Below are 15,953 nucleotides of genomic sequence, written 5' to 3'. Positions count from 1 at the left end.
AGATCCAATCATTAAGAAATTCCATATCTGAAATGAACATTACAATGGAGGGGTGAAAAGCCGATCAGATGTAGTAACGATGGTAAATGGAAGAGAAATTAGAGGAGAGAAATACAAATAAGTTGAGGCAAAGAGAGAAAAAAGGATCTCTAGGAATGAAAGAATATTGAAAGAGCTGTTGACCAATTCAAATGGAACAATATTTGCATTATAGGATTACCAGAAGAAGAAGAGAGAAAAAGGGATGGAAAGTGTCTTTGAGGATATAATTTCTGAAAACTTCCCCAATCTGGGGAGGGAGATACTCTCTCAGGCCATGGAGGTGCACACATCTCCCAACACAAGGGACCCAAGGAAGACAATACTAAGACACATAATAATTACATGGCAAATAACAAGTATAAAGACAGACTTCTAAAAGTAGCTAGAGAGAGAAAAAAGATCACATACAAAGGAAAGCCCCTCAACAAAGGCTATCAACAGACTTTTCAACAGAAACCTTACAGGCTAGAAGGGAGTGGCATGATATATGAAGAGCAATGAAACAGAAGGGCCTTGAATGAAGTATAATCTAGCTGGAAAAATTATCATTTAAATTACCACCTCTAAAGTATATTTTGGTGGGAATGCTATAGATGGAAGTATTCCTAAGGTTAAATAGCTGTCACCAGGGGAAATAAAACCACAGTAAAGAAAGTAGAATAATTAATTACAAAGCAGAAACAAAATAAAATCAAGGGATAGGCGAAGAGTACAGAATATGATACTTAATATATAAAGAATGGAGGAGGAAAAAAAAGAACCTTTAGGTTGTGTTTGTAATAGTGTACAAAGTGAGTTAAGTTAGACTGTTAGATAGTAAAAGAATTACCCTTGAACCTTTGGTAACCACAAAATTAAAGCCTGCAATGGCAATAAGTACATACCTATAGATAATCATCCTAAATGTAAATACTTTGAATGCACCAATCAAAAGACATTGAGTCACTGAATGGATTTAAAAAAGGACCCATCTACATGCTCCCTACAAGAGACTCACTTCAAACCCAAAGACATACACAGACTGAAAGTAAATGAATGGGAAAGGACATTTCATGCAACAAATAAGGAGAAAAAAGCAGGAGTTACAGTACTTATATCAGACAAAATAGACTTCAAAACAAAGAAAGTAACAAGAGGCAAAGAAGGACATTACATTCTGGTAGAAACATCAGTCCACAAGAGGATATAACTGTTATAAATATCCATGCACCCAGGACTCTCTTGTCTCCTCCTGGCCTGAGCCAGGAGCTCTGTACTTTCACTTTCTGTCTAAATAAAGCCCTCTGCCTTGATTTTTCTAAAATATATATATGTATATATATAAATGCACCCAACGCAGGATGAGCTACATATGTGAGACAAATACTAACAGATTTAAAGGGGGAAATAGAGTGCAATACATTTATTTTTGGAGACTTCAACACTCTACTTACTCCAAAGGACAGGTCAACCAGGCAGAAAATAAGTGAGGAGACAGAGGCACTGAACAACACATTAGAACATATGGACATAATGTACATCCATAGAACACTCCATCCAAAAGCAATAGGATACACATTCTTCTCAAGTGCACATGGAACATTTTCAAGAATGGATCATACACTAGGCCACAAAAAGAACCTCAGTAAAGTCAAAAAGATCAAAATATTACCATCCAGCTTCTCAGACCTTGAAGGTATGAAGCTGGACATAAATTACACCAATAAAATGAAAAAGCCCACAGACACATGGAGGCTTAATAACATGCTCCTAAATAACCAATGGATCAATGACAAAACAAAAATAGAGATCAAGCAATATATGGAGAGAAATGATAACAATAATTCAATAAGGCAAAATCTGTGGGACACAGCAAATGCCATGCTAAGAGGGAAGTATATTGCAATACAGGACTACCTCAGGAAAGAACAACAATCCCATTTGAAGAGTCTAAACTCACAATTAACAAAACTAGAATAAGAAGAACAAATGAGATGCAAAGTCAGTAGAAGGAGGTACATAATAAAGATTAGAGCAGAAGTAAGTAAAATCAAGGAGAATAGAACAATAGAAAGAATCAATGAAAGCAGGAGCTATTCTTTGAGAAAATAAAAAAAAATAGATAAACCCTTAGGCAGACTTATCATGAAAAAAAGAGTCTGCACACATAACCAGAATCAGACATGAGAAAGGAAAAATAACTATAGACACCACAGAAATACAAAGAATTATGAGAGAATACTATGAAAAATTATTTTCTAAGAAACTGGATAACCTAGAAGAAATGGACAACTTTCTAGAAAAATACAACCTTCCAAGGCTGACCCAGGAAGAAACAGAAAATCTGAATAGACCAATTACCAGCAAGGAAATTGAATTGTTAATCCAAACACCACCTAAGAACAAAGTCCCTGTACCAGAGAGTTTCACTGCTGAATTTTATCAAACATTTAGTGGAGACTTAACACCCATCCTCCTTAAAGTTTTCCAAAAAGTAGAAGAGGAGGGAATACACCCAAACTCATTCAAAGAGGCCAACATCACTGTCCTAACAAAACTAGACAAAGATACCACAAAAATAGAAAATTACAGACCAATATTGAAAGGAAACGAGTGACACATAGCAGCAATTCACCGGAGAGTTCCGCTTTATTAGGGAAAGGTGCTGGGTTATATAGGAAGGGGCATGAATTGATTGAGGTGTCACTTCTACAGGGCTGGTGGCTGTTGGCTAGGTGCTCGGATTGGGAGGGGGGCAAGAGGTGATTGGGCTTCAGGTGGCGCTGGCGGGAACTGAGGTCCCCAAAGAGAAGCCAGAAGTTTGCCATCTTACTGGTGGGGACCCTTCATTCCCCCCTTTCTCCTCTATGGGTTTGTGGACATTGCGTTTTCTCTGGCTGCTTCCTGCTGAACAGGGGCGCAGAAGGGAGTGAGGGCTTGAGGATTGGGAGGAATGGGTTGATAGGACTCCCCGCAGTAAGGACGAGTAGATGTGGACTTCTTCAGGTTTGGAAATCAATGAAGGTTCCCTGTACTATAGGTTGAGGACCTGTTGATTCTAATGGTGCTAAGAGGATATGGGTGTCAGGAGCCAGGCGTCTGCGGCTATTGTTTCCAGGAACAGTTTCCAGTGGAGAGGTCCATCTCAGCATGTGGTGAGGAGGTCACATGAGGGTGAGGGATCTTCTGTGGCTAGAAGCTGGTAGTTCCTGAGTAAAAACTGGTTGAAAGGTTGATTAGAGATTTTTCTGACTTGGGATTTGATGAACTTTATTATACAGGGTAAGAAGAGACAGGTGAGAAGAATGATTATTATGGGGCCTGCGATGGGCCAGAGCCAGGTGAGGAGGGGGTTTGTTAGTATTGACGAGAATGGGTTGGAATTGGAAGCAGAGTGGAGACTGGAGGCAAGGTCAGTGAGTTTGGTAATGTCAGTTTCTACAATGCCGATTCGTTGATGTAATAGCAGCACTCTTACCGGAGGAAGACGCAGGTGCTGCCCTTCTCGGCTGTAAGCAGATCTAGGGCCTGCCGGTTTTGAAGGGTGACTTTAGCTAGCGAAGTGAGCTGTCTTTGGAGAGAGGCTAGGGAATCAGCAGTGGATGTCAGGGCTCCCTCAAGTTTGGCGTTGAGATCTCTAACTGCCTATAGAGAGTGACCCAAGGCTTCTCCCGAAAACCCTGCCCCAATGGCTGAGGTGGTTAAAGAGATACCGACCATGATGGGAAGGAAAGCAGCCCTTTTTGTGCACAAGGGCAAGGGAGGTTGGAGCTTAAGAAATTCTGCCATGCTGTAAAGTGTAAACTGTGGGATTAGGTTGATGAGAATGCAGGGTGTATCGGAGTTGAGAGGCACTGAGTTGAAAAGACTGCCATTACACCAAAAGAAGTGTCCCAGTTGCGTAAAAGTCTTAGAGCCGGAGGTAGGGGTGTAGATAGAGAGGCAGTGAAGTGCGCTGGAGGGGGGTGAAGTTGGGCCTACGCAGTGGTGGATGGTGAGATTATCTGTGTATTCTGGTTCCCATAGGAGTATGTCTGCCCGGGGGCAGAGGGGTTGTCTTTCTGCATGGAAGGAGTAGTTGGAAATATTAAGGGGCATGGCGGCCAGCAGTGGGCGCTGTAGTGATGCGCACAAGAAACAATTGGCGGTGTTAAGGGTGTGGTTGAGAAAGACGGTGGTGTCCTGAATGAGCTGTAATGAAGAGTAGGAGAAATGGGAAGAGGGGCGGGGATAAGAAGATGAAGAGGCGCCATCAAGAGTTTGGATAATGACTTTTTCGGAATGTCTGCTATCTGATGCAACTTGAGAGATCTGAGAATGAGAGGGAACATACTTTTGAGAGATATGAAGGGTACCATGGGGGTCGAGGACCCCCCCATAGTAAACTGAGGCTCTGACTCTGGCAGCTCATTGAGAGTCCCAGGGATCTGGGATTGATAAGGAGAATGAGCCGTTGGGATATTTCATGAAACGGTTGGAGGAGTAATACTGTGGGTACCGGGAGTTACTCATGTAGTGAATGGCACAAGACCAGTAGGGACATCTTCTGTAGGTGTCTGTCTATCGCCTGCAATAGGCTTGTTTTTGGTCATAGAGGAAGCAGAGGTAGGGAGAATAAGGGTAGCTGCTAGTGAACACTCGGTGGAGGGAGGAAAGTGGAGGTATAAAGGCTCAGAGCAGCTTTTCAGAGGGCAGTCTGGTGTGGCAATGAGGGCAATAACTTTTGTTTGATGCTGTGTGTAAGTCTCTCTGACTTTGAATCGCCATACAAAGGAGGCTGGGGTGGTGGGGAAGACAATAGGAATGAGGAAAAAAAGCGAGAGAGCAGTAAAGGAGGAAAAAGTCATGATTCGGGTATGAATGGCAAAGGGGGTGAACTGGATTTTGGAGGAAAGAGGACAGTAAGGTCAGGAGTCTGGAGGGAGGGAGAGTCTGTAAACTTTTGTAGGTTAAGAGATCTTTTAGGTGATGTGGGGACAGAATGGTAAGGGGCGCCCTGAATGTCAGTTTATGAGCTTCTTTCTGAAAGAGCTGTCTAGTGGCTAATGCTCATAGGCAGGGGGCTCATCCCCGAACTGTGGGGTCTAATTGCTTGGAGAGATAAGCTACTGGGGCAAAGGATGGGCCATAATATTGGCCTAGGACTCTTAAAGCTTGACTGGACCTCTCATGAATGTATAATGAGAAGGGCTTCGACAAATCAGGAAGATAGAGAGCTGGGGCTTCCACAAGGGCTTGATGGAGCTTAATGAAAGAGTGTCGGGGTGAGGAGGATAATGGTTTTTTAGGGGAGGCTCTTGCTGAGGTCGTATAGGGGTCTTGCCAACAGGGAGCAGGGAGAAGTTAGGGATCTACGCTCTAAAATATCTAGCCAGGCTTAGAAAGGAAAGGATTTCTGTCTTGGTTTTGGGAATGGGCAGGTTAGAGAGGAGCCATTTTCTATCTAAGGTAATGGACTTTCTTTGTTGAGATAGAAGGAATCTGAGGTAAGTGACAGGAGGGGAAGAGATTTGAGCTTTGACGGGGGATACTCGGTAACTTCTGGACGCTAGAAGGTTAAGTAGGGAGGCAGTGACAAGTTGAGACTGTTCTCACGAGAGACTGCAGAGTAGAAGATTGTCCATGTATTATAATAAGGTGGACTTGGAGTGATCATGATGAAACTGTTTGAGGTCCTGAGCTAGGACCTGTCTAAAAATATGGGGACTACCTTGGAAGCTTTGTGGCAAAACTGTCCAACTGAGTTGTTCAGAATGTCTTGTGTATGGGTCCGTCCAGGTGAAGAAGAAAAAATCTTGGGAGCAGGGGCTTAGAGGGATAGAAAAATGGGTCCTTGAGATCTAGGACTGAGAAGTGGGAAGCCGAGGCAGGGATCTGCGATAAAAGGCTGTATGGATTTGGAACTAAGGGATGGATAGGGACAACGGCTATGTTGATGAGGCGAAGGTCTTGGACAAGGCGGAAAGATCCGTTGGTTTTTTTAACAGTTAATATGGGGGTATTAAATGGGGAGTGAGTGGGTCTGAGGTAATTTTTTTTAAGAGATCCTGAATGATGGGTTGGAGGCCTATGAGGGCTGAAGTGGTTAGGGGGTATTGGGCCTGACAGATATACTGAGAGGGGTCAATTAATTTGATAGAGGCAGGGGGACATAGGGCCACGGAGGGGCTTGTAATGTCCTAAACTTAGGGATTTACAGGGTGTATGAGGGCATAACCGGAGCTTTCATTTGGTAGAGGGGGGTCGTTGGCTATGAGGGCCATCAGAAAGGGAGTACTGGGGGCTGTGGGAGTGGATGTAGTTATGGAAACGTGGAGGAGGGAAAGGATGTCCCATCTTAGTAAAGGGATGGGACACTGGGGCATAACCAGGAAAGAGTGGGAGAAAGGTATGGGATTGTCTTGGATTGTGCATAAAGGGGGGAGGGGTTTAATGGGAAAATCTGTTTACCTCTTACCCTGACTATAGGAGTAATGGCAGGCATGGTAGAGCCCCGGTATTCTCGCAAGACTGAGAAGGTGGCTCCTGTGTCTAGGAGGAAGGAGATGGGGTGACCGTCTACTGTTAAAGTAACCCTGGGCTCCTGTTTGGTGATGGAAATGGTCGGGCGAGAAGCACCCAGGCCCCATCAATCTTCTTCTGCCAGCCCCAGTACGGCGGGCATAGAATGGGGGTTGTTCGTCCAGCCTCCCCTTCGGGTGGTTGGGCAATCAGACCCCCAGTGGCCCTTTTTGTGGCATCTGGGCATGGGGTGGTAGGAGATCTGGGGGAGGGGCATGCCCTTAACCAATGTCCCTCTTTTCCACACTTGAAACAAGCTCCTGGGGGGGGGGCTTGTTTGTAGAGGGGCGCCCAGGTTGTGGTTTTATCAGCTGGGCCAACATCTGGAAATTGGCCTGATCAGCCTTTTGTTTACCACGTTCTTTCTCCTCCTCCCGGTTATGGAAGACTTTAAAGGCTACTGTTAGGATCTCAGTCTGTGGGGTAGTGGGGCCCTGTTCCAACTTTTTGAGTTTAGCTTTAATGTCGGGGTAGCTTTGAGCTAGGAAGTATGTCATAAGGACATGTCTTCTTTCAGGTGTTTCTGGGTCCAGGCTGTTATAGTGTAATAGGGCTTGAGTGAGTCTGTCTAAGAACTCGGAGGGGGTTTCATCTCTCTTTTGAATTATGTCTTGGAGCTTTTGAAAATTGACTACTTTACGAGCTGCCTTTTTCAGACCTGCTATTAAGCAGGAGGCAAAAATATCTCGAGAGCAGAGACCCATGGCGGTGTTATAATCTCAGTGTGGGTCTTGTTCCGGGACAGCAGTGGGGCCAGGGGGATAGGTGGGGTCAGTCCTGTGGGTTTCGGTAGCGTGCATTTGGGCGAAGTCTCAAACTCGTCTACGCTCTTCAGGGAGGAGAGTATTGGGCAGGAGCATGAAAATGTCATGATGTGTGAGGCTGTAAGACTGGAGGGTCTATTTAAACTCTCTGATGTATGTCATGGGATCAGTGGAAAAGGAACTTAGGCGTTTCTCTAGTTGGGCTAAATCTCCTAGGGAGAAAGGGATGTGAACGCGCACGCTGCCTTCGGATCCTGCTACCTCCCAGAGGGGGGCGATTATTTTGGGAGGCTCACCTCCCAGAGGGGGGCGATTATTTTGGGAGGCTCTTGGGACTGAGTCTGAGGGGGACTGAAGGGTTCTGGCTCAGTCTGTGGGGGAGTGATGCGGACTAGCCGTGCCTAGTCGAGCAGGTCCTGAAGTGCAGAAGGGGGGCAAAGAAAATAAAGAAAGATAGAATCAGACTCACGTGTCACCAGCTAGCAGCCCAGCTGCTTACTTCTGCCGCTCTAGTTGGGCTTGAACTCATGACTCTGAGATTAAGAGTCCCATGCTCTACTAACTGAGCTACAGCAGGTCTCCAGTTAATTGCTTATGGAATGTGTAAACAGAATGTTCTTTGTTCTCCATTCCTGCCACATCCGCAAGTGGGGGAAGGGCATATTTAGAAGCAGGTTGGTGTTTCTACACATCTTCAAGGTCTCCCTATTTTCAGACTGAGGAGTCTTGGCAAGATATGTTTTTGTGGACAGATAACTTCTAAGGACTGCACCGGTTGTTCTCTAGCTTGTGCTTTCCCATGTTGCGTTCAGACATGGGGGAAGGTGCTTTCCCATTCTCCCTACAAACATGTGAGAAGACAAAGGCGGTCCCTAACAGGGGAGAAACAGGTGATGAGGGCAAAGACGGAGGAGGCCCCTGGGACCTAGTTAAAGGGGGGCTGAAAGGCTCAGGCTTAATCTGCAGGGAATGAAGGTGGAGGAGGTGAGATGGGGGAGGAGATGGTTGGGGAGGAAGGGAGAAGGGCTGTTGTAGGAGAAGAAGGGGAAGGGAGTGAATGGGAGGCTTCTGCGGGGCGGTGGCTTGCAGGCTAGGAGAACTTGGGAGGGGGCAGGGAGAGGAGGAGGCGGAAAGCTTCGATATAGGAAATCTCCTTCCATTTTTTCAGGTGTTGGCAGTAGTTAAAAAGATCGCGAGTGATGTTAGGATCAAGAGTTCCCCCTGCAGGCCATTGGTTGTTATTGTCTAGGGGGTATGTCTGCCAATCTTGGGAGCAATATTTACGGAGAAGTTTTGGTTTTATATCAGGTGTCAGGGAGAGGGTAGCCAGATGCTTAAGTAGGCATTCAAGAGGTGAACTTTCAGGGAGGGATGAGGAGGCTCCCATGGCTAAAGGACAGAGAAGGAGACAAACAGGGGAAGACGAACGGAGATCCTCGGACTGGAAGCAGACCACAAGGAGACAAAGGGCGTCCCCGATGATCCTTGGTGGTCTGCGGAAACTCGTATATGAGTCGGAATTTCTTGGGAAGTGTGGGTCGTCACCCAGACTTCCCTAAGAAGGCAGAGTGCCGGAGTCACGAGGTACCTAGTGCTAGGCGTTTTTGGCAGACAGAACAGATTTCGGAGGACGGAACAGAAGGAGGAGGGGGCGGGGAAAGGGAGCGTTCTCATCCGCAAAGGAGTCACCTTGTTTATGGCTGTTGGAGGGGGGGCCTGAGATTCTGCCGCAGCCGTGAAGGCCTGAGGCAGGAATTTATGGCTGTCGGACAAGGGGCCTGAGTGTCCATCGCAGCCATAAAGGCTTGAGGCGGGGATTTATGGCTGTCAGAGGAGGGGCCTGAGCGTCCACCGCAGCCGTAAAGGCTTGAGGCAGGGATTTATGGCTGTCGGAGGAGGGTCCTGAGGGTCCGCCACAGCCACGAAGGCCTGAGGCGGGGAGAGTTCCCTCCTCATCCCCGAGCATCAGGGCCTTGCTGGATGATCATGGTCAATGGCACTGCGATAGCTCGGGGAAGAGTGGCCCACTCCGGGGGGAAAACTTACCTAAAGGCCAGAGAGGAGTGGTGAGTGTGAGGAGCCAGCGCCAGAAAAAGAGGACGAGGGCAAGCTGTTGCTGGTGTCGGGGGGAAGACGGGGCCCAGTTGGGGTGTCCCGTCTCCCAGGTTTCGGCACCAATGAAAGGAAAGGAGCAACACATAGCAGCAATTCACCGGAGAGTTCTGCTTTATTAGGGAAAGGTGCTGGGTTATATAGGAAGGGGCATGAATTGATTGAGGTGTCACTTCTACGGGGCTGTTGGCTGTTGGCTAGGTGCTGGGATTGGGAGGGGGGAAGAGGTGATTGGGCTTCAGGTGGCACCAGCAGAAACTGAGGACCCCAAAGAGAAGCTGGAAGTTTGCCATCTTACTGGTGGGGACCCTTCAAATATCCCTGATGAACATAGATGCAAAAATAGCCATTCTCCTCACTTTTATTCAACGTAGTTCTGGAGGTCCTAGTCATGGCAATCAGATGACACAAAAAATAAAGGCATTCAGATTGGCAAGGAAGACGTTAAACTGTCCCAGTTTGTAGATGACATGATACTGTGCATGAAGAACCCTAAGGATAAAAAACTAATGGATATGCCAAAACTACTAGATCAAATATCTGAATTCAGGAAAGTTGCAAGATACAAAATTAATACCAAAAAATCTGTTGCATTCCCATACACTAACGATGAACTAACAGAAATGAAAATCAGGTAAACAATTCCATTCACAATTGCATCAAAAAGAATAAAATGCCTAGGAATAAACCTAACCAAGGAAGTGAAAGACACTCATGAGAGAAATTAAAGAAGATTTCAGTAAATGGAAACATATCCGTGCTCATGTATAGGAAGAATTAATACTGTCAAAATGGCCGTCGTGCTGAAGCAATCGAAAGATTCAATGTAATCTCTGTCAAAATACCAACAGCATTCATTAATGAGCTAGAGCAAATAGTTCTAAAATTCATAGGAAACTACAAAAGACCCTGAATAGCCAAAGCAATCCTGAGAAGGAAGAATAAAGCCGGCGGGGGGTGGGGGGCGGTATTTTGCTCCCTGACTTCAAGCTCTACTACAAAGCCACAGTAATCAAGACAATTTGGTATTGGCACAAGAAGAGACCCATAGGCCAATGGAACAGACGGGAGAGCCCAGATATAAACCCAAGCATATATGGTCAATTAATATATGATAAGGAGCCATTGGGGAAATGACAGCCTCTTCAACAACTGGTGTTGGCAAAACTGGACAGCTACATGCAAAAGAATGAAACTGGGTTATTGTCTAACTCAATATACAAAAGTAAACTCAAAATGAATCAAAGTAAGTCATGTAACCATAAAACTCTTAGAAGAAAACAGGCAAAAATCTCTTGAATGGAAACATGAGCAACTTTTTCCTGAATGCATGTCCTCAGGGAACAAAATACTAAATGAACAAGTGGGACTACATCATGCAAAAAAGTTTCTGCATAGCAAAGGACATCATCAGCAGAACAAGAAGGCATCCTATAGTATGGGAGACTATTTTTGTAAATTACATATCTTATAAAGGATTAACATCAAAATATATAAGAAACTCACACACCTCAACACCCAAACAGCATATAGCCCAATTAAAAAATGGGCTGAGAATATGAACAGACATTTCTCCAAAGAAGAAATTCAGATGGCCACCAAACACATGGAAAGGTGCTCCACATAACTAATTATCAGGGAAATGCAAATTAAAACCACAATGAGATATCATCACACACCAGTTAGGATGGCCAACATAGAAAAGACTAGGGATGACCAATCCTGGTGAAGATGTGGAGAAAGGGGATTTGAAGATTCCTCCTACACTGCTGGTGGGAATGTAAACTAGTTCCACCATTGTGGAAAGCAATATGGAAGTTCCTTAAGAAGCTAAAAATAGAAATACCATTTGACACGGGTATTCCACTCCTAGGAATTTACCCAAAGAATGCAACTTCTCAGATTCAAAATGACATATGCACCCTACGTTTATCGCAGCACTATTTACAATAGCCAAGAGATGGAAGCAACATAAGAAATTCATCAGTAGATGAATGCATAAAGAAAATGTGGTACATATTCCCAGTGGAATACTATCCATCCATAAAAAATAAACAAATCCTATCATTTGCAACAACATGGAAGGGGGTAGAAGGTATTATGCTCAGTAAAATAAGTCAAGCAGAGAAAGACAAATACCAAACGATTTCCCTCATTTATGGAGTATAACAACGAAGCAAAACTGAAGGAACAAAATAGCAACAGACTCACAGATTCCAAGAAGAAACTATTGGTTTCCAAAGGGGATGGGTGGGGGATGATGGGTGGTGAAGGAGGGATAAGGGAATTGTGGGATATCATGATTGGTGCACATGGTGTGTGTGAGGTCATGGGGAAGTCTGTGTATCTCAGAGAAGACAAATAGGGGACTCTGTGGCATCTTACTGCACTTATATACAGTGATTGCAATGGGATATGGAGGGGACTCGATGATAGGAGTGAATGCAATAACCACATTGTTTTTCTTGTGAAACCTTCATAAGAGTGTATATCAATGATACCTTAATAAAAAAGTATTGCAAGAACAACAAAAAAATGCAGGTATGCAAAGTACAAAGACTAAGATGACTGCAGTGATGTGAGAGACAAAGGTGAAAGGGGCTTTGCATCTCCCTTATGGACCATAAAATGAGTATACAGGAGACCATCAAGAGGAAAAATCAACAGGCAGATGAACCCAGTATTGACAGCAAGGGTATCATGTCCACATAGAAAAGTTTCAACAAAGGGTTTAAGTCACAAATGAATGGTCTGTGGTATTGGGCATAGACAGGCAGTCAGACAGTGATCAGTATCTGAATAGTTGCAGGGACAAAGCATACAGCTCATGCCACTTGAGAGGAAATCATATCACTGTCACTCATGATGATTTCATAGTACAGGGGTTTGTAGATGGCCATATTGGCATCCACCATGATAAAAATAATCTCTGCCACACCAAAAAATGCTCAGCAAAACCTTAAATTATGCACTTCTTGAAATAGCTGGTTTTTCTTACAGCAAATGTGTCAGCTGGCATTAAAGGAGTCAGGGATGAAGAAAAGCAGCTACCTCTAAGACAGAAATAATACAGGCAGAAACCATAAGCACTACCTAAGGGTATAAACAGCTGAATGTTGAATTTAAAGATCTATTCTATTCACAGATAACATTTCTTGATACTTTAAGATCATAAATCCTTCGTATTTAATCTTAAATTGAACAATTGAAAATAACTGAAATTTGTTTTGTGACTAAATGATTTTGAACTTAAACTTAATTTTAAGCATGCTGTTTATTTTCTTTTAAACAATTTTGAAATATGAATATGCATGTGTGGGAATAATTCTGAAAAATAGAAATGAGGAACTGCTAGGCTAGTCACATATCAAAATGCATTACAAATCAAAGCAATTATATTGTGTGTCAAATGATACATGAATAAAGAGATCAGTGAAAAGAATAGAGTCCTCAATTGGATCCAAATACATATGGGATTTTAGAATACAACAGTCAGGATTTCAAATCAATGGCAGAAAAGATAATTAAGCAACTATAAATAAAAAAGTGAAATTTAGAAACACAACTAAAATTCAATCCCTATTTAACTCCTATAACAAATAAATCCTTGATGGATTAAAAGTTTTATGTAAGTTAAAGGACCAAAAATATGCTTTAAGAACTAAGTGCTAATAACAGGTGAGGAATATTTTAGTAAAAGTGAAGCAGAAAAGGTCTGTTTTTAGCAAGATACAAAATGAACAAGAAATATTAAATATAAAATGTAAAAAATGTTTTTACATGCCAAAAGCACTTTAAATAGTAAAAAAAAGACATCACAAACTGGAATAATAATAATTATGTATACATTAATAAAGGGATAATTTCTTTAGTATAAACTATCTCCTAAAAATCCATAGAGATAACATCAACAATTGAAATAGAAAAGATATTAATAGACAATTTGTAAAAAACAGAAAATGTGAAAAGATGCTCAAGCACAACTACATCAAAAGGTTTTGGATTAAAGTATAAAATGAAATAAAATAATATGAATCAGATTGCTGAATGCCATTTTTATAAGGTCCTGGTTATAGAGAATGTAGATAGAAGTACTTTCCCAGACTGTGGGTAGGAGTGTAGGTGTTAATACACTCTCAGAGATGGCCATTGGGCAATAACTATGAATATCAACATTTAAAAAAAATAGACTATCTGACCATTGATTTAAATACATATATCAACAATTCCAGGAATGCATCTTTGCACTTAATCTAAACAAATATTTATTGCAATAGCATATGTTATAGAAAGTTTAGAAACAAATATACAGGAAAGGATACATTAATTTTGCTGTGTCTTTTTTAAGAGAGTATCATGCAGCATCAGAAAAAGCAAAAGTTGGATTTATATTGACTGCTATACAAACATCTTCAGGATATGCTGGTAAAGTACACATTAACATCCACAGAAAAAAAGACACATGTATATTTGAATATACTTGCATCTGCAATTATTACCTGATCAAGCTTAAGAAACAGAGTAGTGACTGTCTTGGGGAAGAAGACTGAAGACAATGCTGAGATATAAATAGGAAGTTTATTCTACACTTCATTCCATTTTGTAAGGTTTTTATTTTTACTATTTATTCTTACCAATTACACATCAATTTTTCTTTAAAAAGGAGAAATATTACACTAAAAACTGTATACAATGCCACTGAAATTTAGTAAAGAAGAAGGCCTATACAGCATTAAATATTTTAAACAGAATAATAAAAAGAATTGTGGCAAAAAATCTAAAAATAATACTGCCTCAGTTAAAAGGAAAAAGATAAATGTACAAATTGATTATAATAGTGTATCTACATAAAAATTTCCTCAGAATGCATTGTACATTATTGATTCCCTGCTATATAGGCATTAGAACTTTCTAGATGAAGTGACATGCAGGACAATATAACTTACATTTTAGCAGGGAAGAAATTTATTAATACCACAAACACACAGGTCATTCTCTAATTGTAACTATAAATTCTTTGAAGAAATGGAAGCCAGCATCAAATGTAAGATTTCTGCATTTCAAATAAATGGACCCTTAATGTCAAATGACTCTCTTCACCATGAGTGACGTACTTAATAATTACCAGATATTATGTCTCTTTTTCAGAGCTTCTTCATAGCATTTGTCATCTCTGAATTTCTCAGAGTATAGATTAGTGGGTTCATCATGGGATTTACAACTGTATAAAATACACTCAGTGATTTGTCAATGGGAAAGGTCTTAACAGGTCTTACATACATGAAAATACAGGGAACAAAGAAGACCACCACATTGATATGGGAACCACAGGTGTGGAGGGCTTTCCTACTCCCTTCCTGACAAAGGTTCTTGAGGGAGTGCAAGATGACACCATAAGAGATGAGTAGGAGCAGAAACACAATAGAGCAGATCAGCCCTCCATGGGCCACCACTAAAAGGCCAATGACATATGTGTCAGCAAAGACAAGTTCCAATAGGGGGTACATGTTATAGATGAAGTGGTCAGTGATATTGGGGCCACAGAATGGGAGCTCATAAATAGTGCTAAGTTGAATTATGGAAGGCAGGAAACCTCCAACCCAGGACACTACCAGCAGCACAACACACACCCATTGCCTCATGATAACCAAATAATGCAATAGCTTGCAGATGGCCACATAGCAGTCATAGGCCATCGCTAACAGAAGAAAGATCTCTGATCCACCAAATAAATGCTCTGTAAAGAGCTGAGTCATACGTGATTGGGAGGATATAGTATTTGTCTCAAAGAACAAGTCTGAAATCTGGGGGTAATGACTGAGGAAAAAGTGGCATCCATAAATGATAAGCTAGCAAGAAAAAAGTACATAGGTGAGTTCAGGGTCTTACTGAAAGTTATAGTCACTATAATGAGCAGGTTGCCCACCATAGTCAAAATACAGAAGAGCAAGAACATAACAAAAAAGAGTTTCTGTTCCTTTGGATTCTGTGTGAGGCCCAAGAGGACAAAGTAAGTCACATTTTTCCTTTGATTCATTATGCTTTACAGGTGTGATTTCAGATATTTGAAGCATTTTACCTATAAAACAAAGAATAAGATCTTTAAAAGTATGAGTTTAATCCTTATTATTCATTCAATCAAAAAATGCCTTATGGATTATCTGTGTCAAAATAACCTGTCACAGATACTGAGATCATCATGTGGAATAAAACATGGCTCCCTTAATCTCAGTGATTTGCTATATAATGAAGGGATTAGACAATTAAAGAACAATTTTAAAGTATCATTGTAAATACACTCATCATGTGCTAGGGAACACCTAATCTGGAAATCTGGGAACTCTTCCCAAAAGAAACAATACTTTAGCTGAGCTTTAAAGGTGAAATGAGAGAACAAGAGAGTATGGAGAGAAGATGCACCATGTATAAAGCCAGAAATGTGTGATACTGAGGACTCACTTAAGATAATTTAAATATTCAAAATGAGTAGAAGAA

The 15,953-nt window shown here is 42.1% G+C and overlaps 1 protein-coding gene across 1 annotated transcript; it reads right to left on the bottom strand.

Annotated features, from left to right (window-relative positions):
• Positions 1–14,602: 14,602 nt before the first annotated feature.
• Positions 14,603–15,495, bottom strand: OR4A47 (olfactory receptor family 4 subfamily A member 47). Its single transcript, XM_017675334.2, is given in 2 exon segments — positions 14,603–15,258; positions 15,261–15,495. Coding segments are annotated over 2 exon segments (891 nt in total).
• Between the last annotated feature and the right edge of the window lie 458 nt (positions 15,496–15,953).

Source organism: Manis javanica, chromosome 11 (genome assembly GCF_040802235.1).
Source record: "Manis javanica isolate MJ-LG chromosome 11, MJ_LKY, whole genome shotgun sequence".
NCBI lineage: Eukaryota > Metazoa > Chordata > Mammalia > Pholidota > Manidae > Manis > Manis javanica.
This window is presented reverse-complemented; position numbering and strand designations above follow the sequence as displayed.